Here is a 27,506-nt window from a genome sequence, read left to right as displayed (position 1 = left end):
CATGACGTGAACGTGCAGGACCAAAAGTGAAGCGAAGATGATTTTGGGCTGGGCGCAGCGGCTCAGGCCTGTAATCCTAGCACTTTGGGAGGTTGTGGCGGGCAGATCACTTGAGGTCAGAAGTTTGAGACCAGTCTGGCCCATATGGCAAAACCTTGTCTCTATTAAATATAGAAAAAATTAGCCGGACATGGTGGCACGTGCCTTGTAGAAATTACAAAGTAGAAACTGCAGCTACTAGGGAGGCTGAGGCAGGCGAATCGCTTGAACCCAGGAGGCAAAGGTTGCAGTGAGCCAAGACTGCGCCACTGCACTCCAGCCTGGGACAGAGCAAGACTCCTAAAAAAAAAAAAAAAAAAAAAAAAAGAGGGATTTTGGCACGGGAACGTAGACAGAAACTGGTTGGTTGTAAAACTTGAGAACTCAGTTCTCACTGACTCCTGATCAAATTGGGAGCTTGCTGTCAAGAATATACTAGATTATGCATCATAGTTATGAAAACATTAATACTTCGTTTTGACGTTTTTATATCTTAGCTACCAAACACAGTTTGATCAGTTTTTTTTTTTTTTTTTTTTAAACCTGAGACAGGGTTTCCCGTCTTGAACTCCTGGGCTCAAGTGATCCACCTGCCTCAGCCACCCAAAGTGCTGGTATTACAGGCATGAGCCACTGTACTGGGCCTTGCAACTTTTTGTTGTTGTTGAGATGGGAGTTTCACTCTTGTGGCCCAGGAAGGAGTGCAATGGCGCAATCTCGGCTCACTGCAACCACCACCTCCGGGGTTGAAGTGATTTTCCTACCTCAGCCTCCCGAGTAGCCAGGATTATAGGCACGCGCTACCACACCCAGCTAATTTTTGTATTTTTAGTAGAGACGGGGTTTCATCATGTTGGTCAGGATGGTCTCAATTTCTTGACCTCGTGATCCGCCCGCCTCGGCCTCCCAAAGTGCTGGGATTACAGGTATGAGCCACCACCCCCGGCCTGATCAACTAAAGACTGACATACTGAGAACAGTACAGTCACTTTTTTTTTTTTTTTTTTTTTGAGACAGAGTATCGCTCTGTCGCCCACGCTGGAGTGCAGTGACGCGACCTCGACTCACCTTAGCCTCCATCTCCCGGGTTCAAGTGATTCTCCTGCCTCCACCTCCCAAGTAGCTGGGACTACAGGTGCACGCCCCCATACCTGGCTCATTTTTGTATTTTTAGTAGAGAAAGGGTTTCACCATGTTGGCCAGGCTGGTCTCGAACTCCTGACCTCAGGTGATCCACGCATCTTGGCCTCCCGTAGTGCTGGAATTACAGGTATGAGCCACTGCACCCAGCCAGTGTCATTTTCACATAATCAGAGTATGCACTGAAAAATGTAGACATTGCATAGCTACATCAGTTATTAAATGGAACTATGAAGTTGTGACGTTTGAGGCATAATTTTATTCATATATATGTTTTTTTTTTTTTTTGAGACAGTTTCGCTCTTGTCGCCCAGGCTGGAGTGCAGTGGCGCAACTTCAGCTCACTGCAACCTCTGCCTCCCAAGTAGCTGGGACTATAGGCATGCACCACCACCCCCAGCTAATTTTTGTATTTTTTTGTAGAGACGGGGTTTCACCATGTTGGCCAGGCTGGTCTCGAACTCCTGACCTCAAGTGATCCGCCCTGCCTTGGCCTCCCAAAGTGTTGGGATTACAGGCATGAGCCACTGTGCCCAGCTGAGACATAATTTTAAAAAATTGTAACTTAGTTGAGCACAGTGGCTCACGTCTGTAATCCCAGTACTTTGGGAGGCCAAGGCAGGAGGATTATTTGAAACCAGGAGTTCCAGACTAGCCTAGACAACAAAGTTAAGACCCCATTGCTGTTAAAAACAAAAACAGATGGTCATGGTGGTGCATGCCTGCAGTCACATTTACTTGGGAGGCTGAGGTAGGAGGATTGCTTGAGCCCAGGTCAGGGCTGTAGTGAGCTGTGATTCCATCACAGCACTCCGGTGTGGGTGACAGAGAAAGATTCTGTTTCAAAAAACCTAAGGAATTTTTGGCTGCTTTTTTCATTCTAAACAAATATCCACTTGTGTGTCCAATTTGTTGTTCATAATTATTCTTTTCCTTAAAGAGGGTCCTGTGAATTATATAAGCATCATATCCCTTGACACTACATAAAGTATATAAAAAATTTAGGGCCATTCTGTATACACCCATGCTATGAGAATTAAAGGAACCTAGCTAGTACTTGCCATTTCATGTATGTTGCTTTTACACTGGCTTAAGTATGGTCAGGTTACTTACCCTGCAATCTAAAAATGTCCCAGTGATGTGTGTGAGTGAACTACTTAATTATGTATGAGTCCTAGATTTTCAGAGCACCATAGACATTTCTATTAGTTCTACTTACCTCCTGGCTTCTTAGAGCCGTAATTTTAAAATCAGGATTTCACCAAACATAATTTTTAGTTTACTGCTAAACAACTTTATAGAAAACCATACACTTCCACTTCCACCAGCACTATACAAAAGGTCTCACGGAAAAACTGCCAACTTGACGGGCATACTATTTACATTTGCTTTTTAAAGCTCAACAGTTATTCACTGTTGTTGCCTATTTACCTTAGGCTATTTTCCTCCCCAAACTGCATGAGCTCTATTAAGTACATTATATACTGGTTGTAAATACTGGCACATAATGACCTTTTTAGAATTACTGTGCTATAATTCTTTTATTTATTCTTGCCCTTATTTGGGGGCTTGTCATGTACTTCAATTATGCTGTGTCCCTTACTATTAGGAAGAAACCCCCTGGATGTACACATCAGCACATCAAGCGTGTGACATTCCTTATTTAACCAACCTTATTCAAATGTACATTTTAGTTGTTTTCAGTTCCTTAAACAATTCTGCAAGAATCAACCTTGTACACAGGCAGCACAGTATAGAGTTTGGGAGGAAGCCCTTTGAAGCCACAAACATCTGTATTCAAGAATTTCAGCTTTACAAATAATCAGCCGTGTTATCCTTGGCAATTTACTTATTAAGTGCTTCAGTTTCCTTATCTATAAAATTGTAAAGGGGTGCTAACAGTATCTACCCTTATGGTCATTATCAGAATTGATCCAATACTTGCAAACGGGTAACAGACTTACCTGTGCCTACTCAAGTGCATTCACTTTAGTCATGAGCAAATCTCTGAAATTGTTTCTCCTTTATCTTATCATACTAGTATTTCCTAGTATGGTAGACTGTTAGGTGTCACCCCAAGTCTTTCCTGTTTCCACTATAAGTTTTTTCTTGAGCACGTGACCACACAGTTATGGATGACAAACTGGCTTTCGCTGCAGCTAAACATAGCCTCAACACACAAACTGACCAATGGGATATTAGAAGTAATAAAATGTTAACTTCATATATTAGCTTCAGTATCTCAGCATGTTTCCCAGACTCCCCTTCTCCTATTTCCTCAATTGGAGGATGAGCACCAGAGCAAGCAACTTTGGACCTAGAAATGGAAGCTACCTTCTATGTATGGCAGAATGCCTGCCTCTGAACAGCTACTCAAAATAAAGTACCTGTTTTTTAGGGTTTCTTGTTTGCAGCACTTAATAGTCTGCAGCCTAATATACCTAGTAAATAACTTGAGTACCAGAGACATAAATAGAACATATGCTACAAAAAGGCAGGGGCGGGGGGTGGGGGAATCAATATCTAGTTTTTGTTTTTTGAGGCAGTGTTTTATGATCTCAGCTCACTGCAACCTCCGCCTCCCAGGTTCAAGTGATTCTCCTGCCTCAGCCTCCCAAGTAGCTGGGATTACAGGTGCCCAACACCATGACTGGCTAAATTTTGTGGGTTTTTTTTTTGAGACAGAGTCTTGCTATGTCACCCAGGCTGGAGTGCAGTGGCACAATCTCGGCTCACTGCAAGCTCTGCTTCCTGGGTTCATGCCCTTCTCCTGCCTCAGCCTCCCAAGTAGCTGGGACTACGGGCGCCCACCACCACGCCTGGCTAGTTTTTTTTTGTATTTTTTAGTAGAGACAGGGTTTCACCATATTGGCCAGGATGGTCTTGATCTCTTGACCTCGTGATCTGCCCACCTTGGCCTCCCAAAGTGCTGGGATTACAGGAGTGAGCCACCACACCCAGCAATTTTTGTATTTTTTAGTAGAGACAGGATTTCGCCATGTTGGCCAGGCTGGTCTCAAACTCCTGATCTAACTGCCTCGGCCTCCCAAAGTGTTGGTATTACAGGCGTGAGCCACTGCACCTGCCCAATATCCAGCTTGAAACCGTATTTTTTAACATAGCTAGAAACATAACTATATTTTTAAGCAGAAAAAAACTTCCTTCTGATAGCATCATTAGTACAAGAAAACATTTCTAGTTTAGAATATTGAGTTGAAAATTAAGAATGTATATTATCGAATTTAAAAATCTAAAAGCACAGGACACATTTTCAGAAGAGGAATTTTACTTTTACCCACTTATGGTAATATTTGCAATATTAGAATATAATTAGGTTAAATAAATCAAATAAGGAATCCAGAAGAAACTGTTCTTGAGTTAAGCCAAGTACGCACTGGCAATTTTGAGAAAGGAGAACTCTACACGTTAAGAAAAAGAACACACAACCTCAAATGCAAGTTTATATGGTGAGTGTTTTTAAAGGATTTAAGCAGCATGCTCCATCAGCATAATAGCTTTTTCTCATTTATGTAACAGATGCATTTCTGTCTGCTTGTGTACAGCAAAGGGTTAGAACCTGAATAAACTTATTTATGATTTTAGAAATGTACTCCATAGAATTTACTTCACTGCTCCTACCACTGATTCTTCAAATAAGCAAAATACAGAAGGTCTTATCCCTTGAAAATGTTTTTAAACACTAGCACTTTAAATTGAAACACTGGTAGAAACGTAGCAATGTCAGGTACAATGCCTATACTTAGTCTTATTTAAAATAAGAATTGAATGCACAACAGAAAATTTATCATTTTCTTTATCATCGGAGGGGAGGGAAAGAAAGCAAGCAGAGGTGGGGGTATGGTTACACTATTTAAGAGCTGAATACAAAGACAATGAGTCTTTCATAGTCTCAACAACTCCACAATGAATAACTGTGGATTATCTCATTTATAATTCACATTGGATCAAAAAAATTGGTTCCCCTCTGTGTATATCAATTTAATTCAAACCATATTATCTTCAGAATATAAAGATGAATACTACAAGATAAACTCTAACTGCAATAAGTATTTTCTAAGTAGAAGACCAAACACCAAAGGGAATCCCTCTTTCCAATGTCTTCTGATATGGCAAGATTTTGCCAGAACGGAAGTCTAACACTTACATAAGCATTCTCTTGGCCAAGTAAGAAACTATAGTTGTTGTGGGTATTACCCTACAATTACCATATGTATTACATATTAAATTAAACTCAGCATTAAATATGCTTGTATAATTATGCTGTTAATGATGATAGCAGTGATGATGCTGGTGGAAAAAGCCTGTCTTTAGCCCAAGAAAAGTAAGGGAGAAAAACATAACAAGCAGAAAACAAACACAGAGTTGGGCAATTTTTGACTAGGAAAGAGAATTTTAAGCGTAGAAATATAAAAAGAAAAGTACTCCCTTATTTCCCTTATGTGGAAATAATATGAAACACTTATTAGATATACTGGACAAGAAGAGAACTCCAACTCTACTGCAGCATTACAAAAAAAATCATCCCTTCACCACAGTGTAAGATTTAAGGGCAACCTGCCCAAGGATGCATGTTATATAAAACACAGCAAGATTGCTGCTGCCCTGCTAAGTACTTCCAATCCCTACCCAGGTCCTACTGAAATACGGGTGGTCCCAATTAGTTTTATTGAAATAAATCTTTAAAGAAAAAGATAAAGCATTTAAAAAGACAAGTAAAAATGCATCAGGAACCACATATCCAACACAAATTTTATCCTCAAATGAGTTATGTTTGCCTCGCACTAGTAACTTTTATTTCACTCAAATTAGAGCAATAATCTTCCATACATATCTTCCCTGCCCAATTCAAAGAAAAAAAATCCAAAATGATTAGTAAAGAAAAATATAAGAATTAACAGACCCTTTAAATTTGTTTTAAATATTTTGAATATTTAAAAAGTGTTTAAAGTTTGTAATTCCTAGTAGGAAAACATTATCTGAATGAATACCCTAATGGCAAACCACTGTAAAATGCTTCAGCTGAATTTGGGGGAGAGGGGTAGGGATTATCTTCAAAGCACCCCAGCTCTCTTGATGAGAAGGTCAGAGGTACACTGGTTTGTATTATTGCGACATCCATAAGGTGATCTAGGTTGCTTTTCCTTCAGCAAGGGCTTTATTTATCAGAAGGGCATTACGCTTGACCTCCAAATTTGGCTGACAATTTACTGATGAGATTCATAACCTTTGGGTTGCTCTGGTATTTTGACATATTTGCTGGGTTCTGAGCCACATCCTGGAAGGCCACCATAACTTCTGGATCCTGAAAATAAAGGGTTTGTTAGTATTTAAAAAGTATCCTACTGGGTCAATAAGTTTATTATCCTAAATTCCATCTCTTATTTAGACCTATAATTTGGTCATAGTTAAATGGCATTTAGACAAGTGCTTGAAGTATCAAAATCAAGCTGAATTATGTCATTTGAACTATATGATGAAAAAAGCACAATTGTGATACAAAGAAAAGGACAACTGGATATAACTGCCAATCATTACTAAGTATTTCCTAGTTTTAAAAATTTACTCACTCTGCATAAAGAACATAAATGTTACTCCTGCATAATTAGCTATTTGATAACTGTGATAAATAAAAAATAGCTACAAGAGTAACCTTTGTCTCCACACAGAATTATGAAATAATTGCCTTAATGATACAAAGTCCAAAGTTCTTCTTCCAAGTCTTACCTGCATGGCTGCAAGAACCTCTGGATCACTAAGAATTTCATTGAGTCCAGGCATTCCAGCCATTCCAGGCATGGCCCCTCCCATTCCAGGCATTCCTCCGGGAAAACTACCAGGCATTCCCCCAGGAAAGCCACCTGTAATAAAAAATGAATAGACACTAATCATACTCCCAAATATTCTGTCACAGTACTTCATCCAAAAAAGCACAGGTTCAACGAATAAGGGTGCCACTAAGCACAAAGTAGTCTGAAGAGTCGGGAAATTCTAATCAGACTGACACAAGACACAAGTTATAGCTTCTAATTATCTCTTAAAAAACAAGGCTGTAAATTCCACTTTGCTACCTCCTGGATCAGCATTTTTCTAGTAATAACAGTTTTTTATTTTTGTTTGTCTTAAGACAGAGTCCTGTTCTGTCACCCAGGCTAGAGTGCACTGGTGCCATCTTGGCTGACTGCAACCTCTGCCTCCCGGGTTTAAGCAATTCTCCTGCCTCAGTCTCCCAAGTAGATGAGACTACAGGCACGCACCACTACATCTAAGTTTTTTATTTTTAGTAGAGACGGGGTTTCATCACGTTGGCCGGGCCACTCTCGAACTCCTGACCCCAGGTGATCTGCCTGCTTCAACTTCCCAAAGTGCTGGGATTACCAGTGTGAGCCACCGTGCTCAGCAACTGTTTTCTAGTAATAATACTGTTAAAAAAAAGACTAATTTCACCTTAAAAACAAAGAGTCATCTAACAGTTCCTTAGATTATAGTCATTTTGATCATCTTTCAACTTTCCATTCTTGAATATTTGTCTGTTTCAATTTAAAATTGATTCATATGAGTTTAGGTTTTTGTTTCAATTATACTCATCTAGCACAGATCTTCCTTCAGTTAAGGACTACTTTAAAGGCTTGTTTATCTGTTGATTTTTCATTTCCATCTCCAATAAAATAAAAATTATCTGAAAGTTAAACTGGAAACCTGCATTTTTAACAAGAAATCCTGGTGCTTCTTTACAGAGAATAATGCTCCAGCAAAAAGGATTTTATCCTCCCAGTATAATTTGTTAGATTATAAACCCAAATAATCTACTCTGTTCTTCAATATCACAAACCTGTATGTCTACTGGAGATACTCTAAAATTATAATTAATAATATAGAGAAAGATAACAATGTATTCTACAAAGGGTCACTGTAAGTAAAGCCGTTTTAAAGAAGGAAACACATGATAAAGTCATTTCTACCTGCCTCAACAGTAATTAAAACATGGCCATTAATAACTAACAACCACAGATGAAGAAATCTAAGGGGACCATAAAACAACTTCTAGCTTCTCTTGCTGTCCCTACTTACCCCAATGCTTTGAAAAATTAGTGCCTACCCATAACACAATTACTGACCCAAGGCTTGTCAATCTAAATAAAATGTACATAACAGAAAATTATCTCTAGTACTAGCCCAACATTAGCAGTCACTTTCTAAAACAAAGGTATCTGACAATAAGATTATTTATATTTTAAACAGGAAGCAAACTATGAGCTAAATTTAATTTCTTGCTTTTTCTTCAAACATCAGGTCATCCTCAGTATTTGTTCTAGGTTTGAATTCTGTTGCTGTGCACTAGATTTTCTAGTCTCAGATCATGCAGCTAAGTTCTAACCAGTGACATTTAAGCATAAACAGCCTCTAAAAACTTTCCTTAAGAGAAAGCTAGTTACCGTCGAACAACTGGAGACAGCTGTTTAAAAAACAAAAAATTAAGTCTTGTCCTAGTCTTTATATAAATTCCACACTGTCGTAATCAGGAAGTACTCAATAAATCTTCTGCGTGCCTTTTCCATCTCTTCTATCTCCGTGTTAGTCCTGTCCTCTGGTATTCAAAGATTTGCCTCACTAGCAATTTCTGATCACATTTGAAAGAAAAAGAAAATATGCTATTTTTACACTGGACTCAAAACATCATTTTTATGCCTAATAATTCCATCATTTCTTTTACCTAAGTTCTTCATGAATATCACTGTATAAGAGAACAAAATTGGCCGGGCGCGGTGGCTCAAGCCTGTAATCCCAGCACTTTGGGAGGCCGAGACGGGCGGATCACGAGGTCAGGAGATCGAGACCATTCTGGCTAACACGGTGAAACCCCGTCTCTATTAAGAAATACAAAAAACTAGCCGGGCGAGGTGGCAGGCGCCTGTAGTCCCAGCTACTCGGGAGGCTGAGGCCGGAGAATGGCGTGAACCCGGGAGGCGGAGCTTGCAGTGAGCTGAGATCCGGCCACTGCACGCCAGCCTGCGCAACGGAGCGAGACTCCGTCTCAAAAAAAAAAAAAAAAAAAGAGAACAAAATTAGAACATCACGTTATAATAAATATTGAGTATTATATTAGAATATCACTGTATAATAGAACAAATTTCAACTTTTCTTTAAATATACCTGGAAAAGAGCCATACTGAGCTCCTGACTGTCGTCTGGCTTCTTCCTCCTTTGACACAAAAGGAAATAAATTATATAATAAAAGAAGAAATAAGTGCTGTCCATTCAACTTGTCCATGCAAGACCATGAAAAAATTGTGAAATAACCTAGTAGATGGCAATACTGAACTAAAGGATATACCCCATACCCCCTTCCAACATTTTTTCCAACTGGATTCTCAGTGGGCATTATTCTCTGTAATAATTTCAGGTGTTTTACTTCTACTCTGGAAACAAACCTGGAAAACAATTTACAGTATTAATATGAAAACTCTAAATTCATCCTGGTTTTAAAACACCTACAGGGAAGGACGTGGCTAGATTACCAAGACTACCATGACTTTTGTTTCCTAGGTACATCTTTTCCATACTCTCCCTATATAATACAAATGTAGATTTACTGATTTGTTTTTGCTGCTTTTTAAAAGAGAAAATGAACGAAAAATAAATTTCCCTCACATGTAGTTGTAAAATTATCAAGGAGATATATTGCTTTTAAATATCAAGGAAATAAATTACTTTTAAAAATTATAAACTATAACCTTAAAATCAAGTATTGATGCTTAATATTAAATGGACAAAAAATTAGAATGTAATGAGTTATATAATACGGCCTTACGTTCCTTCATTCAACGTTAGAAATAAGTAGATGAATTATTGCTATTTTTTAAAGAGACAGCATCACACGATGTTGCCCAGGCTAGTCTCGAACTCCTGGGCTCAAGTGAACCTCCCACCTCAGCCTCCCAAACAGCTGGGACTACAGGCACTTGCCACCTTACCCTGCTAGAATCAATTGTAAATAGCAACGCATCCACTGTTGGAAGAGAGGAGGAATCATAAACTGAATTAATCTGGCCAAGCATCCTCAAAAGATCAAACAATAATACTGCCACGTTTCAATTACCTGACCTGGAAAAACTCCTGATTTTATAAAAACACAAACAAGAATATAAAATGGTGAAATAAAAGCTCACTGAAGAATTTAAGACTAAAAAATGCCCCCAAAATTAGACACAGTGAAAGGAGACTCCTTATACATAATATCATTACTCTACAGAACTGTAGCCAGCATTAAATAAAAGAGCCAGCAATTAGAATTTTAGTGTCCTAAAACCTCTATATAATTTGCTGTATTTTCCTTTCATGGCTTTGCTATAGGAAATTTACCCTCTGGGCTCTCTCATGCTCTTCTCGAGCCTTTTTAACTCGTTCTATTCTTTCTTTGATCTCTCGCTCTTCACGTTTTCGCTCATACTTTCTCCGATGTTCCGCAATTTTCTGTGCCTAGAAAAAAAGAGCCATAGCAAAATAAGCCTGCTCCAAAAGCTGAATAACATCAACACAAATATTTTTTGTGGAGAGATGTTTAATTCAACATGCAGTTCAGAAAAATGACAGATTTGTCTTGTAGAAAAAGACCTAACACAAGCTCAGGCTTTAACAAAACCAACCTCAACTGCAGGAGGCACTGTAAAACAGAGTAAAGGGGCCTGGGATTTGAAGTTAGAAATGTTACAATCTCAAACAATTAAGCTCAAAGATTAACAAATAGGTTTCTAAGTGCATGACAATTCTTGCCTGCTAGTTTCTACCAGATACAGTGTTTAGGTTTCAGAAGGACAGCTGAGATCAGTGGAAAGAGTATCATTACGGATGTCAACCCTGGGAAGGCAAAGACTGGGAACACATACACCAAGTATATGTCACAGTATATTTAAGTTTCTGTATCCATAAAATAGGAAAGGAAGAAATATTTAGTCTTATCAAATTGCTATAGGGATTAAGAGGGGAAAATGTAAATATGTGTACCAGACACTAGTTAGTAGTATCAAATAAATGCTCTGGATCTGTTATTTCCTCAGAGAATAAAGTAAATTTAAGAGATTCATATTCAACTGTCACTTTAGCTTGTTTATACTTTGCTGACAAAGTTACAACTTTGCCCTATTTTAAGAAGAAAACAGAAAACCAAATGAATTCTCTGGCAGTAAATAATTAAATTCAATACAATTTCCACTATCTTAAAATCTCAGAGTAAATTCCTGACAGTTGAACTTCCCATAGAATGAAAGATTTACCATGTAAACACATTAATATCATCTTAACCAACAATTTCAGAGAAAAATCATCCTTAAAAGCTGGAATGTTCTACCTTTGGGATTCAATATTATTATTTTTTTAAAGATTGAAAATTCTTTGTTTTATTAAGACAGCTTCGCTCTGTCACCCAGGCTGGAGTGCAGTGGCGTGATCTTGGCTCACTGCAACCTTCCACCTCCCAGGTTCAAGTGATTCTCCTGCCTCAGCCTCCCAAGTAGCTGGGACTACAGGCGCGTGCCACCACACCCGGCTAATTTTTTGTGTTTAGGAGACACAGGGTTTCACTATGTTGGCCAGGCTGGTCTTGAACTTCTGACCTCATGATCCACCCGCCTTGGCCTCCCAAAGTGTTGGGATTACAGGCGTGAGGCACTGCGCCCGGCCGGAAGACTGAAACTTCTTAACTTCCACAAGGCCTTCTTGCTTTATAAAGTGGCTGTATACACCTATGATATCTAAGGACACATCAGATTCAATCTTGGGTAATGCTAATTATAGATTTTCTATTCGTTTCCTTGTTGTAAACCTGATACCCTCTTTTCTAATTTTCTGGTTATAATTCCACTGCAAGCTCCCAAAGTAACAGAGTTTGCTCTAATAATGCATGAGAAATGAAAGCATGAAAACCTAATGAGATCTCCAGAGTTGAGCACAAACTTCAGCAATTACAGATTATATCTTCCAATAGTTTCTTTGCCTATTTTTCAGATGAATTACAGCTGTCAGGGGCTAAGCACTTGAGCGATGGAGTATTAAACTAATGACTTTCCTTTCTCTACTTTAACATACCCTAGGTTGAACTTCTTTCAGCATTGCACTAGCATCTTCATCATAATCCAATTTACAGGCAAGGGCAAGATCATGGGCTGCTTCTTCCCAGTGGCCTAGAAGTCTGAAACAGATTTACACTCATTTTAGGAGCCTTTTATACATATTCACCTATGTGGCATGGTATCCTTTTTTCCTTAAAAAAAAAAAAAGATTGTTCTAAAACAGGCTTAAGTTAAATATTAACTATAAACTTTCACCAACCAATTCAATTACTATATCCCACTTTAGTTAACTCTATAAAAACATTTAAATTTCCTCTATTTAAAGCTGATCTCCTACTAAAAGCTAAAAAACAAAATTTTTCTTAATTCAGAGTATCATAAAATTTTCTAAAAAGTATATAGAGCAGTAACTTTCAACTCACCCAAACCAGGACTAACATAATGTGTTAGCTTTTAGCTACCTTCTATGTAAGACAGAAGAGAAAATAATACACGTGTACAGGCTTTATGAAAAACACAGAACAGGTAAGCCAGAAACTAAAGATTGGTGGGGGTAGGTGAGAATGGGGTAGAGGAGACAGCAATGGAAATTGACAATTCTCTGGGTATACCTTTTAACTCAGGTGCAACTCTTCAAACATTTAAATACTTTACATACTCAAAAAATAAAATCAGAAAAATGGAAATAAAGCAAATCCTAAACCTCAATACAAATAAGCTGTGTGGCTGGGTGCGGTGGCTCATGTCTGTAATCCCAGCACTTTGGGAAGCTGAGGCGGACAGATCGCGAGGTCAGGAGATCAAGACCATCCTGGCTAACATGGTGAAACCTTGTCTCTACTAAAAATACAAAAAATTAGCCAGCCGTGGTGGCAGACACCTGTAGTCCTCGCTACTCGGAAGGCTGAGGCAGGAGAATGGCATGAACCCGGGAGGCGGAGCTTGCAGTAAGCCAAGATCACACCACTGCACTCTATCCTGGGTGACAGAGGAAGACTCCATCTCAAAAAAAAAAAAAAAAAAAAAGAAATAAGCTATGGCTAGGCGCAATGGCTCATGCCTGTTATCCTAGCACTCTGGGAGGCTGAGGCTGGTGAATCATCTGAGGTCAGGAGTTCAAGACCAGCCTGGCCAACGTGGCAAAACCCCATCTCCAAAATAAAAAATTTGCCAGACATGGGAGTGCACACCTGTAATCCCAGCTACTAGCGAGGCTGAGGCAGGAGAACCGCTTGAGCCCGGGGCGGGGTGAAGGGGGTGCAGTGAGCCGAGATTGCACCACTTTACTCCAGCCTGGGTGAAAGAGCAAAACTCCTCAAAACAAAAAACAAAAAACTGTGTATTTTATTTTATTTTATTTTTTTTTAATTTTTTTTTTTGAGACGGAGTTTCGCTCTGTCACCCAGGCTGGAGTGCAGTGGCCAGATCTCAGCTCACTACAAGCTCCGCCTCCCGGGTTCACGCCATTCTCCTGCCTCAGCCTCCCAAGTAGCTGGGACTACAGGCGCCCGCCACCTCGCCCGGCTAGTTTTTGTATTTTTTAGTAGAGACGGGGTTTCACCGTGTTCGCCAGGATGGTCTCGATCTCCTGACCTCGTGATCCGCCCGTCTGGGCCTCCCAAAGTGCTGGGATTACAGGCTTGAGCCACTGCGCCCGGCCTAAAACTGTGTATTTTATTAACAACATAAGCTACACAGAAAAAACAAACTCAAGTAACTTTTCATACCGTTATCTTGACTGTGTATTTCAAGTGGGATATATATTCTAAGAATAAGAACATCCTTGGGTCATGCCTGTAATCCCAATGCTTTGGGAGGGAAAGGAGGGCAGATCACTTGAGGCCAGGAGTTTGAGAATATCCTGGCCAATGGGCTAAACCCCCTTTCTACCAAAAATACAAAACATTAGCTGGGCATGGTGGGGCACGACTGTGTAATCCCAGCTACTCAGGAGGCTGGCTGAGGCAGGAGAATCACTTGAACCTGGGAGGCGAAAGTTGCAGTGAGCCAAGATCGCACCACTGCACTCTAGCCTGGGTGACAGAGTGAGACTCTGTCTAAAAACAAAAGACAAAGCAAAACAAAAACTTCCAAAAAAACCTTCAAACTTTACTTAGGGCGTATACTGTTTCTAAGGTATTATAATTCTGAAACAGTTTTATGTATATCATAGCACCGTAGTAAGTAAATGTAAAACTAGGACAAAAATTTTTACCACGTTAAGTGTCAAAAATACAAACTAAAAGGTAAAACAAAACATTTAATGTTAAATTTTAATAGAAAATATCAGTATAAACTCATAATTTCAAGCATTTTTTCCTTAAATTCATGGTTTTTAAAATGTCTTTTTCTAGCTGTTCACTGAAATGACAGTACATACCAGAAGCAATGAACACGCATAGTGATCAAATCTTAGTTTCCACTATAATGAACCATGATTTCCCACAGAAATGGCTTATTTTCAGTCTGAGACAACCAAAGCACAAGATGAGCCAACGCTGTCTTGTATTAGAAGGGAAAGAAATACTTGGACTAATGGGATTTCAAAAGGGATCAACAGCAATGCATGCGCTTTTCCTGTGTTGACACAGCATTAATAAATTTTATTTCAACTTTTAATGTTTATCTTTAATGCGTCATAAAATCCACTAGAGCTACTCTGAGTTAGCTAATACAGTTGTCCTAAACATATCCGTCTTTACTTCTATCCACATTTGAGGTATAAGACCTTTCAACCCATGTAACATGTGAAAGTCACTGAACGCTTCATCCCCAAGATACAAATATTCGTAAGTTTTGCTGCAAGGTATAATTACTAATCTGGGTTAAATTCACCTCTTTATGCCCCCCCTCCTTTTCCTAATTTTTCAGGTGGCCTAGCAGTGACTGAAGTAGTTTCAGGCTGGCATACTCCTTCTTCTATAATACATTGGTAATTCAATGCTAACTTACAGAGTCTGAAAGTAAGAGAAAATTTGTAAGGACACTGATAAAAGATCATTCTTTCTTTTCCTGGAATTAATTTTAAGGAAAAATCCTTACCTTATATTTGGCCATATGTAGTCAAAAACTGGTAAAAGTAGCTTCATTTGAATGAAAAAAATGAAAAGAATTTTTATTTTATTTCTTCCTTCCTATATTCTCACTTCCTTTTTAAAAAAATTTCCTTTTTTTCTTTTGCCTTTTAAGTAGCTGTCTACAAGCTATCTCATTTCTTGACACTAAGTACATACTAATTTGAAAATTAAGTCATTAGGAACTTCTGTATTTTTGTTTAAACAAAGCATCTTAAAACATCAGATTTAAATGTAAAGAGTTCTGAAAATAATTAAATTCAATTATTTACCTGTGTGCTTTCCCTCGCCACTTGTAAGGCTGAGCTGAATCAGGATTTATCTCAATGGCTCTGTCACAGTCTCGGATAGCAGCATTTGGCTTCTGTAATTTGACGAAGACACTGAAAAATAAGTGTTATTAAAAAGTATTCATTTCAGTAAAACTTTTGGGATCAACACAGAAGCAACTCTATTTAAACAAATGTGCAGAAATTATTTGCCAGGGGATGCTTTTCTGTTTAGAGTTCTCACCTGGCCCTCTTGGCATACAAAATGGCCAAGCGAGGATTCAGCTTGATGGCATCTGTGAATAAGTCAATGGCTTTCTGGAGTTCACCTAAAGTGAAACAAAAGTTATCGAAATATTGAGAGGATAAAAATATTAATAAAAAGTTTTTATCTCTTATCCAGTTAAGTCTTCTACATTTTTCTTTTAATCAAGTAAAAATAAAAAAGACACCTAAGTTATACAAAAACTGGCTCTTGAAAGCAAATCTTAGCATATCTATACTGTAACTCATGAGGTAAGACAATTTCTGGGTACATAAGCCCCTAACTAACAATAGAATAGCACATTCTTAGTATGACTCATATTCATTATGTTTAAGAAAACAGTAGCCGGGCACGGTGGTTCACGCCTGTAATCCCAGCACTTCGGTAGGCCAAAGTGGGCGGATCGCGAGGTCCAGAAATTGAGACCACCCTGGCTAACACAGTGAAACCCCGTCTCTACTTAAAAATACAAAAAATTAGCTGGGCGTGTGGGTGGGTGCCTGTAGTGCCAGCTACTCGGGAGGCTGAGGCAGGAGAACTGCGTGAACCTGGGAGGCGGAGCTTGCAGTGAGCCGAGATTGCGCCACTGCACTTCAGCCTGGGCGACAGAGCGTGACTCCATCTCAAAATATAATAATAATAAAAATAAAATAAAATAAAGTAAAAAGATAAAATCAATTTAAAAGATAAATTAATTTTATTCCATTGATTTTCTTTTATCCATTAAATTAAAAAGATAAAATTAAGTTTAGGAAAAGGAACCCATGCTAACTTCACAGGGCTGATTTTAAAAGAAAACAACAATATGCTCATTATTTGAATTCAAAGAAATGGTATAAAAGTTCAAGAAAACTAGAATTCATAAAAGACTATAACCTATAATTCATTGTGTCCTATTCTCATAGTTTCTTTACTAATCCCTTAAGTAATATAACACATAAAACACCCTATAGAATCAGAACAGTTCTTTGCACAAAGTCTAAATCTTGGGGAAGCAAGACAAATACAGAATTTTTTTTTTTTAAAGAGACAGGGTCTGTCACACAGGCTAGAGTACAGTGGCAAGATCACAGCTTATAGACTGAAGTGATCATCCCACCTCAGCTCCTGAGTAGCTGCGAATACAGGCCCACACCAGTAAACCTGGCTAATTAAAAAATTTTTTTAGAGACTGGGCCTCACTGTGTCACCTAGGCTGCTCTCGATACTCCTGGACTCCAGTGATCCCCTCTGCCGGCTCAGCCTTCTGAGTAGCTGGGAGTACCACTGTGCCAGGCCGAACACAGAAATTTTAAAATAAATGTCACAATTCACTATGAAAGATACTTAGCCAGTTAGCAAATGAGTAAACGACTTGAAAGGAACTCACGAAAACAACACAGAAAAATGCTCAGTCTTATTAATTACTATCACAGGTATCTATTATAGGTAATTACACATGGATGTCTAATAAGCAACTCAGACCTACCATGTTCAAAACCTAAATTTTTTTATGACAGGGTCTTGGCCGGGCGCAGTGGCTGACGCCTGTAACCTCAGCACTTTGGGAGGCCGAGGCAGGTGGATCACATGAGGTCGGGGGGTTCAAGACCAGTCTGACCAACATGGAGAAATCCCTCTGACCAAAAAGGAGAAACCCCATCTCTATTAAAAATACAAAATTAGCCATGCATGGTGGCGCATGCCTGTAATCCCAGCTACTTGGGAGGCTGAGGCAGGAGAACTGCTTGAACCCGAGAGGCGGAGGTTGCGGTGAGCCAAGGTTGCGCCATTGCACTCCATCCAGTCTGGGCAACAAGAACGAAACTCCATATCAAAAAAAAAAAGTCTTGCTCTGTCACCCAGGTTGGAGTGCAGTGGCACAATCACAGCTCACTGCACCCTCAACTTCCTGGGCTCAAAGGATCCTCCCAGCCTCAAGGGAACCTCCATCTCAGCCTGTCAAGTAGCTTGGATTACAGAAACATGCTACCACATCCAACTAATTCTTTGTGTTTTTTTAAGAGATGGAGTCTCACTGTGTTGAACAGGCTGATCTTAGACTCCTGGACTCAAGAGATCCTTTTCACTTTGGCCCCTCGAAGTGTTGGGATTATAAGTGTGAACCATAACGCTCAGCCAAAACTGAAAAACTGAATTCCTATTTCCCACCCCATTTCCAAATCTATTCCCAATCTGAATCTTCCCAACTAAATAAATGGCTCCTCCATACATTTGGTTCAGGAGTTGGTAAACGTTTTCTGCAAAGGGCCAAATGAGAATTATTTTAATCTCTGCAGACCATACAATCTGTCATAACTACTCAGTGATGCTGTTGTAGTGGGAAAGCAGCCACAGTTAAGTGCCAGACCTGGGATTCAAAGCATAGCACTCTGGCTCCAAACTCCAGGTTTTAACTACATTCTCCAAACAAAACTGCCTTCACCAACCCTTGGTGGGGCTTGGATTCACAATCCCTGCTTTAGAATACTAATCTTTTATCCTTTAGAATATACTAGAAAATTGCATAAATTCTAAAATCAGAACTAGATTAAATTTACAAAGGCACATGAACAGAGAGTTCAGAAAAAAACAAGAAAACAAAAACATGATTAGGTGATAGCCTCATTTTCCTTTTGTTATATATTACCGAGACGGTAAATTTTAAAATGGGCTGGGCACAATGCCTCACATCTGTAATCCTAGCACTTTTGGAGGCTGAGCTGGGAGGCCTGCTTGAGGCCAGGAGTTCAAGACGAGCCTGGACAACAGGGTGAAACCCTATCTCTACCAAAAAAAAAGATAATAATTAGCCAGGCATGGTGGCATGCACCTGTATTCCCAGCTACTCAGGAGGATTGCTTGAGCCTAGGAAACTTGAGGTTGCAGTGAGCCATGACCATGCCACTGCACTCCAGCCTGAGTGGCAGAGTGAGACTCTGTCTCTTAAAACTTAGGTGGTATGGAAATCAGCAAAACTTTCGTGTGAAGAAAAGGAATGGTATAGAAGAGCAATGGCTGGGAACAACTGATAGGTATAAATTAAAGGTTGAAATATGTGAAGAAAAGCTTTCCAGAAAAACAGTATAGCACAAGTAAAAAAACATTCTAGAACAGTAAAGTCTGACTGGAGAAAACAAGGCTGGAGAAGTAAAATAAGGGGTCTGAGTCTGGCACGTCTCTACTAAAAAAGCAAAAAAAAAAAATTAGCCAGGCGTGGTGGCAGACACCTGTAGTCCCAGCTGAGATGGCCTCACTGCACTCCAGCCTGGGTGACAGAGCAAGACTCTGTCTCAAAAAAAAAAAAGAGGCCAGGCACAGTGCCTCATGCCTGTTATCCCAGCACTTTGGGAGGCTAAAGCGGGCACATCACCAGGTCAGGAGTTTGAGACCAGACTGGCCAGCACGGTGAAACCCCATCTCTAATAAAAATACAAAAAATTAGTTGGGCATGGTGGCACATGCTTGTAATCCCAGCTACTTGGGAGGCTGAGGCAGAAGGATTGCTTGAACCCGGGAGGCAGAGGTTGCAGTGAGCTGAGATCGCGCCACTGCATTCCAGCCTGGGTGACAGAGCGAGAATCCGTCTCAAAAACAAAACAAAACAAAAACAAAAAAACAAAACCGAATACTATCAGCACTTTCTCACTCTGAGGGGATTTTCTGAAGAGAATCTAACATGCTCTGACTAGGAATAAGATTGTTATGCCTATGAACATCATCATCTGTCAAGGGTATTAGCATGTAAAAAGTTAAGGGTCACTGTTCTAATACTACTATTTTTTTTTTCTTTAAACTCTTTCACCCCTTTAAAGCCTCTTCTCAGTAGAAAAACACCATAATAGGGTCAGGAAATCAGAGGCACTGAATCAAATCAGAATCTGTCCTTGCAGAGAGAAGGTAATACATACTGAGTGATTTCAGCCTCTTTATCAATGAGGAAGGAGTGACTGGATAATAGGACACTATCTTCTCCAGTACAGGACAGGTACATGTAACTTCTCTTCTACTTTACCACGATTTAAGTTACTGCAATAAATATTCTGACTACCATAGAAATGTAGCAAAAAGATTACTCACCATCATTAAGAGCTTCAATAGCAGCCACTTTTTTATCATTTGCCTGATCCATCATCTCCTCTGTTATCTAGGAAGAAAATAAAAGTCCTCTTAGAATTGGTAGAGAGAGAGAGAAGGAAGCAATTTGTACTTTCTTAGGGATGAGGTGCAGTCACAATACCCATTTTCATTCATTCTTCTCTAGTCTCCAGAGAACAGAGAGACAATTATGATAACTCATTAGTGAGAAACTACATATGAGTTTTAACCTTTTATACAAAACAAATTTTACTCCTACACTCTGCCCGAGATATAACCTTTGCTTAACCTTCCCGCCCAACCAAAGCATACCATCTCCTTCCCAGCTATCCATAAACATTAAACCCAATCTCCTCACAGAGATAACTAACTCCTTTTAGGTTTGAATTCTCAAAAGAGAAAGGTCTCATTCCTTTGTTCCCACAAACAACTACTGAGCACCTATACTATATAGATAGACCAAACACTGTACAAGATGCTGACAGTATAAAGATTAGTTAAGAACAACATGTGCATCTAGGCAACAGAGGGAGATCCCATCTCTCCAAAAAAAAAAAAAAGAAAAAAAACCAAGCTGGGCATGGTGGCACATGCATCTGGTCCCAGCTACTCAGGAGGTTGACTTAGGAGGATCACTTGAGCTCAGGAAGTCAAGGCTGTAGTGAGTTGTGATTGTGTCACTGCACTCCAGCCTGGGTGACACAGAGCAAGACCATGTCTCACCCTACCCCTGCAAAAAAAAAAAAAACAACAACAACAAAGACTTACAGCAAACGTCCTCCTAAAATGGAAAGCTCAGGAGATCTTTAACCACAGGAAAAAAATACAACTCATGCCTGTAATCTCAGCACCCTGGGAGGCCGAGGCAGGTGGATCCCTTGAGCCCAGGAATTCAAGACCAACCTGGGCAACATGGCAAAACCTCGTCTCTACAAAAAATAAACAAAAAATAAATATTAAATATAAAAATTATTTTTTCTTTATTTAAAGACAGGGTCTACCTCTGTCACCCAAGCTCCAGTGCAGTGGTGCAATCACGGCTCACTGCAACCTCCATCTCCTGGGCTCAGCCTCCCCTCACATGTAGCTGGAACTACAGGCTCGCACCTAGCTAAATGTTTTGCATTTTTTTTATAGAGACAGGTTTTCGTCATGCTGCCCAGGCTGGTCTGGAACTCTTGGACTCAAGTCATTTGCCTGCCTCAACCTCCCAAAGTGCTGGAATTAGAAGCATGAGCTGCCACTCCTGGCTGCAATTTTATTTTGAAGGTAATGCAGGACATAGGATACAAAGTCTATATTCAGAGGAAAAGAATGTATGTGGTCTAACCAGACACTTTCCAAAATAAATCTGAAACTCCAAATGCCAACACTGGCAAGCATAATGGTATAAACCTGTCCTACAGAAACGGACAGTTGAGTAGTGAGATTAAAAGAACTTCCCCTAAAAATTCAGAGCCACCGGCCAGCCTTTCATCTGGAATTCATCCAACTACCAAAGTAACTGGAACAAACAAAAAAAACACCATGCTGAGAATTTCAAGGGGGCCTTGAGTTGGTAGCACCAATTCAGTGACTTGATGGAAGCCATCACCTTCTTAACTAGGCCTCAAAAATTTTCTACAGGTTAAGTTCCAAAGAACACATTTTCAAAATATCACACACAACACACATCATAAAGTAAACAAGGTACCTTAATGAACAAGAGCCATGAATAACAGAGTAAGACCAGCAAAGAGTTCAACAAGGAATTTAATGTGTTTAATAAAATTCTGAAAATGAGTAATGAGCAAAAGACTTCTAAATAACCAAGTAGACTTCGAAAAGATTTGAAGTACCAAAATGAAGAACACAAGCACTCCAATTCAAACATCAATGGAACAGAGAAAGTACAGACTGCTTTTCAGCAGACAGTGATAAAGAAATGAAACTTAATAATGAAAAAGTCTAACATAACCAGGGATTCAGAATTAAGAGCATAAAGTAAACAGGAAGGAGGCAATATTTGAATGAAATAACAGCTGAAGATATTCTAGAGCTAAAGAAAGTTAACCCTAGAATTTGATGCTCAATGAATCCCAAGCAGGATAAATAAAAAATTATAAACCTAGATACATCATGAAAGAAGCAATACCATCAATAAACGTAGTATTTAACCTTTAAAGTTTCCTTTGACAAATGGTGACAGAAAGTACTTACATTTGTTCTTAACAAAAATGCACAAGACTTAGGTCTGGTGCAGCGACTCATACCTGTAATCCCAGCACTTTGGAAGGCCAGGAGTTTGAGACTTTGTCTCTACTAAAAATTTTAAAAATAAAAATAAAAAACTAGCTGGGCATGGTGGTGCATGACTATAGTCCCAGCTGGTCAGGAGGCTGAGGCAGGAGGATCACTTGAGCCCAGGGGGTCAAGGGTGCAGTGAGCTATGATTGTACCACTACACTCCAGCCTGGATGGAAGAGTGAGACCCTGTCTCAAAAAAAAAAAAAAAAAAAAAAAAGCACAAGACTTACGGGGAACATGTTAGTAAGTTATTAAAACATTTTAAAAACACCTAAAAATTAGGCAGATAACATTATTTATGGATACTTTATCTCAATGGTGAGGAGATATATCTTTTCCTGAACTTGATTTAGATTTAAGACAATTCTAACAAAGGGGAAAAAAAACAATGGAACGGGGAGACTTGATCAACCTATTTCTAAAATTTACTTGGAAAAACAAAAAGAACAGCTAAAAGACTAAAAAGTTTTGGGGATCCTTGTTCTACAAAATAACAAGACAGTATCAAACGATGTGGCATTAGTGAACAGAAAAAAAATAGACAAGCAGAACAACAGAGTCCTCAGACAGACCCACAATATTCGGAAACGGTGTATTTCAGTACTGGCGGGACCGGCAGACTAAAGGTGAAAGGTGAGTGTATAAAGTGTTCAGAAAAGAAAAAACAATGCACTACAGTGATTATAACCATAAAGTAATAAAGCAGAAAATATCTGCATTAAAAGATGCTATTTTTGAAACAACATGAAGATGAGCGAAGATGAGTCACAAACTAGTAGAAAATATATGCAGGTCGGGCGCGGTGGCTCAAGCCTGTAATCCCAGCACTTTGGGAGGCCGAGACGGGCGGATCACGAGGTCAGGAGATCGAGACCATCCTGGTTAATACGCTGAAACCCCGTCTCTACTAAAAAGTACAAAAAACTAGCCGGGCGAGGTGGCGGGCGCCTGTAGTCCCAGCTACTTGGGAGGCTGAGGCAGGAGAATGGCGTGAACCCGGGAGGCGGAGCTTGCAGTGAGCTGAGATCCGGCCACTGCACTCCAGCCTGGGCGACAGAGCGAGACTCCGTCTCAAAAAAAAAAAAAAAAAAGAAAATATATGCAGCACCAGCAACAAATTATTAGCATCCAGAATATTGAAACGAAATACAAAGTAGTAAGAAAAAGATTCAGCAAAAAGAGGAAAAAGAGTTTAAACAGGACTTCGCAAATGCCGGTGAATGGCCAATAAACATTTAAATATGCTTGGCCTCAGTACGAATCAGAAAAATGCAATTTTTCTTTCTTTTTTTTTTTTAAAAAAAATACAGAGTTTTGCTCTGTCACCTAGGCTGAAGTGGAGGGGTGCGATCTCGGCTCACTGCAATCTTTGCCTCCTGGGTTCAAGTGATTCTCCTGCCTCAGCCTCCCGAGTAGCTGGGATTACAGGCATGCACCACCACGCCCGGCTAATTTTTGTATTATTAGTAGAGACGGGGCTTCACCATGTTGGCCAGGCTGGTCTCAAACTCCTAACCTCAGATATCCACCCAGCTCAGTCTCCCAAAGTGCTGGGATTACAGGTGTGAGTCACCGTGTCTGGCCAGGAAAATGCAAACTAAAAGCCAAAAAAAGATACCATTTCCCACAATACTGGCAAAGATGAAATTTGATAATATCAAGTTTTGAGGATAAAAACCAATCTTTTAAAACTATTACTATATTAGAGTTTCTCAACTGTTTTATCAGACACCAAGGAGCCTTTTTAGACATCTTTTCCTCATTTCCACATCCCAATTCTAATACCACAGATACACTACATATTAATATTCTATGAGTCTTTGGAGGACCACTAACCATTATAATACGTAGAATTTTTTTTCAAGCCCTCCTCCCAAGAACCAATTTTTACTCCCTTGAGGGCCCGTTATGACAAAACCATTTTGGAATACAATTTGGCATTAGATATTCCATTAAGAGCAACTCCACTAGTAAATGTGTATTTTAAGTGAATTCTAGTAGATATGTATTTTAAGTGAATTCTGCGTTACAGTGCAAGCAAGCAGTCACACCAGACGCAAACTTAAAAAACAGATAAAACAGAAAGTAACAGTATTTATTTTCACAAGTATCTTAAGTAGTAAAATACAATGCTTGCCTAAATGCCTGAAGTCAGAGAAAGATTTACTACGCACGTTTCCTGGAAGAATCGTGTCATAAAATAATTTCAACAAGAGGACCTTTCACGTTTCTTAGAATAAGCAGGAAAGCAGGAAATCAAGTCACCGAACTTACCTCTACATTTTCATCTCCCATTTCTTGAGGAGAATCAGTGTCTGGTTCAATCACACCTTCTTTATCAATTTCTGCCAAAGTTGAGAAAATGACAATAATACCTGCACTGTGCAATATAGTAGCCACTCCCAAGATTATTAAAAACTGATGTACTATGTCTAGTACAATTAATTGAATATTTTGTTTTAATTAATTTTGATTTAAATATTGATGCATTTTAAAATATGTTCCCATTAAACATTTCATTGCTTTGGTAAGACTACAAGTACGTTAGGCCGGGCGCGGTGGCTCACGCCTGTAATCCCTGCACTTTGGGAGGCCGAGGCGGGCGGATCACGAGGTCAGGAGATCGAGACCATCCTGGCTAACACGGTGAAACCCCGTCTCTACTAAAACACAAAAAAAAAATTAGCCGGGTGCGGTGGCGGGCGCCTGTAGACCCAGCTACTTGGGAGGCTGAGGCAGGAGAATGGCGCGGACCCGGGAGGCGGAGCTTGCAGTGAGCCGAGATCGCGCCACTGCACTCCAGCCTGGGAGACAAAGAGAAAACACCGCCTCAAAAACAAAAAAAAAAAAAAAAAAAAAAAAAAAAAAAGACTACAAGTACGTTAACTCTCACATCATGTAAGATATTTATCATCAGGTTGTAGGGGGGTTGTTGGCACGTGCAGTTTCTAGTATTACACATAAATACACCACTGATTTAGTCTTTGTATATAAATACAGCATCAATTTAGTCATTATCAACAAACTGATTTAGTTCAAATAATTTTCTTCTACACACTGATGTACTATACGTTTTTCAAAAACACTTTATGTAGGTAACACAAGCTACAGTGATACTTTAATGTAAATCAAAATATTTTAATATAATCATCTTCATTACTTTCCTTTTTTAAAATTAAAATATTTTGGGGGGCACAGGATCTTACTATGTTGTCCAAGAAATGCTCCCACCTCAGCCTCCCAAAGCACTAGGATTCCAGGCACGAGCCACTGTAGCTGGTCCCTAATTACTTTCATTTTTAAAAGTAGCAGGCCGGGCGCGGTGGCTCAAGCCTGTAATCCCAGCACTTTGGGAGGCCGAGACGGGCGGATCACGAGGTCAAGAGATCGAGACCATCCTGGCTAACCCGGTGAAACCCCGTCTCTGCTAAAAAAAAAATACAAAAAAAACTAGCCGGGCAAGGTGGCGGGCGCCTGTAGTCCCAGCTACTCCGGAGGCTGAGGTAGGAGAATGGCGTAAACCCGGGAGGTGGAGCTTGCAGTGAGCTGAGATCCGGCCACTGCACTCCAGCCTGGGCAACAGAGTGAGACTCCGTCTCAAAAAAAAAAAAAAAAAAAAAGTAGCATGGACAAATTTTAATTTTAAAATAAAGGCTTACTGCTGATGCAGCATCAAGTACCAAGGCTAGATTTAAAAACATATTTAGTTTCCATATATACAGTAGTGACCAAGGCTAGTATTTACAACCAAAACAGTAAAGATTGAAAAACAGTATCTTGCAAGTTTCATGTTAAATGACAACTGTAATTTGTTGCAAGAGGAAAACATGAGTTTTATATATTTATATATATACACACATACCATTTAAAAATATTTGCAAATAGTTAATTTGCTAAGAAGTTTCCTTAGTTAAAAAAAAAAAAGGACTTAAAATCACCCACCTAAAATCAGAATTAGTGTCCACCAACAAAACTTCTGCGCATGACTGACAAACTATATTGTATATATATAGTATACAACGTGATGTTTTAACATACAGGCATATCTCTCTCTTTTTAAGATGGAGTTTCGCTTTTGTTGCCCAGGTTGGATGGAGTGCAGTGGCACAATCTTGGTTGACCGCAACCTCTGCCTCCCAGGTTCAAGCGATTCTTCTGCCTCAGTCTCCCAAGCAGCTGGGATTACAGGCATGTGCCACCACGCCCGGCTAATTTTGTATTTTTAGTAGAGATGGGGTTTCTCCATGTTGGTCAGGCTGGTCTCGAACTCCCGACCTCAGGTGGTCCACTCGCCTCAGTCTCCCGAAGTGCTGGGATTACAGGTGTGAGCTACCGCCTGGCCTCAGGCATACCTCATTTTATTGTGTTTCACTTTACTGCACCCCACATAATGAAATGATTCTCACCCCATCATATTAATAACCTATGCATCTCACATATTTATTTATTTTTGGTTAGAAAACTGAAGATATAGTATCCTAACAAATTTCAAGTATACAGTATTATAGTCATGCTGTATACTGGATCTCTGGAATTCATTCAGATTATAGCTGGAAGTTTATGCCCTTTAACAGGGTAAAAAAAATTTAATCAATTTTTAACAGGAACTAAGCTTGTCTAACGGTCAAAGTTTGATTTGTACACAAAAAGGAAAACACTTTTGGGTGGAGATTTGGTTAAAAACTTTATTGTAGTTTTAGAAACTGCTAGAAACTAAGACTAAAAAGGCATTTTATAAAAAGTAAAAGATCTTCAATTTAGCATTCGAACAACTGCCAATACAATATAAGACCTCTAATGATATCAAAGATCATTTGATTCATGTCAGGTGTGGTGGCTCACGCCTGTAATCCCAGAACTCTGGGAGGCCAACGTGGGCAGATCACCTGAGGTCAGGAGTTTAAGACCAGCCTGCCCAACATGGTGAAACCCTGTCTCTCCTGAAAACACAAAAAAATTAGCCAGACATGGTGGCACACACCTATAGTCCCAGCTACTCGGGAGGCTGAGGCAGGAGAATCGCTTGAACCCAGGAGGGAGGGGTTGCAGTGAGCTGAAATTATGCCACCACACTCCAGCCTGGGTGGCAGACCAAGACTCAGTCTCAAAAAAAAAAAAAAAAAAAAAAAAAGTTTGAAACATTTCAAGTACTTTTCTTTAGGTTCTGTGATATAAGAGATTTCTCAATTGATAAACTGGGGAATACTTACACCCCAAAGGACTTTCAAATTCATGAAGAAATTTTGTCAACTTGTGGCAAAAAAACAAC

At 39.5% G+C, this 27,506-nt stretch overlaps 1 protein-coding gene across 2 annotated transcripts in view; it reads right to left on the bottom strand.

Moving 5' to 3' along the window:
- Window positions 1–4,447: 4,447 nt before the first annotated feature.
- ST13 (ST13 Hsp70 interacting protein) overlaps window positions 4,448–27,506 on the bottom strand; it is a 34,080-nt gene continuing 11,021 nt past the window's right edge. The window contains exons 4-12 of one of the 2 annotated variants that reach the window (XM_003905590.4): window positions 24,512–24,582; window positions 19,934–20,000; window positions 15,854–15,938; window positions 15,613–15,723; window positions 12,283–12,385; window positions 10,561–10,677; window positions 9,352–9,400; window positions 6,925–7,058; window positions 4,448–6,502 (exon numbers count right to left, since the gene is read on the bottom strand). In XM_003905590.4, coding sequence (XP_003905639.1) covers window positions 6,374–6,502; window positions 6,925–7,058; window positions 9,352–9,400; window positions 10,561–10,677; window positions 12,283–12,385; window positions 15,613–15,723; window positions 15,854–15,938; window positions 19,934–20,000; window positions 24,512–24,582 — 866 coding nt within the window. In that variant the 3' untranslated portion in view covers window positions 4,448–6,373. The remainder of the gene's footprint in view (window positions 6,503–6,924; window positions 7,059–9,351; window positions 9,401–10,560; window positions 10,678–12,282; window positions 12,386–15,612; window positions 15,724–15,853; window positions 15,939–19,933; window positions 20,001–24,511; window positions 24,583–27,506) is intronic. The other variant, XM_009217375.3, reaches the window with a different exon arrangement.

Source organism: Papio anubis, chromosome 16, assembly GCF_008728515.1.
Source record: "Papio anubis isolate 15944 chromosome 16, Panubis1.0, whole genome shotgun sequence".
NCBI classification, from domain to species: Eukaryota; Metazoa; Chordata; class Mammalia; order Primates; family Cercopithecidae; genus Papio; species Papio anubis.
Note: the sequence above shows the minus strand (reverse complement) of the source record. Positions and strands in the feature narration are given on the sequence as shown.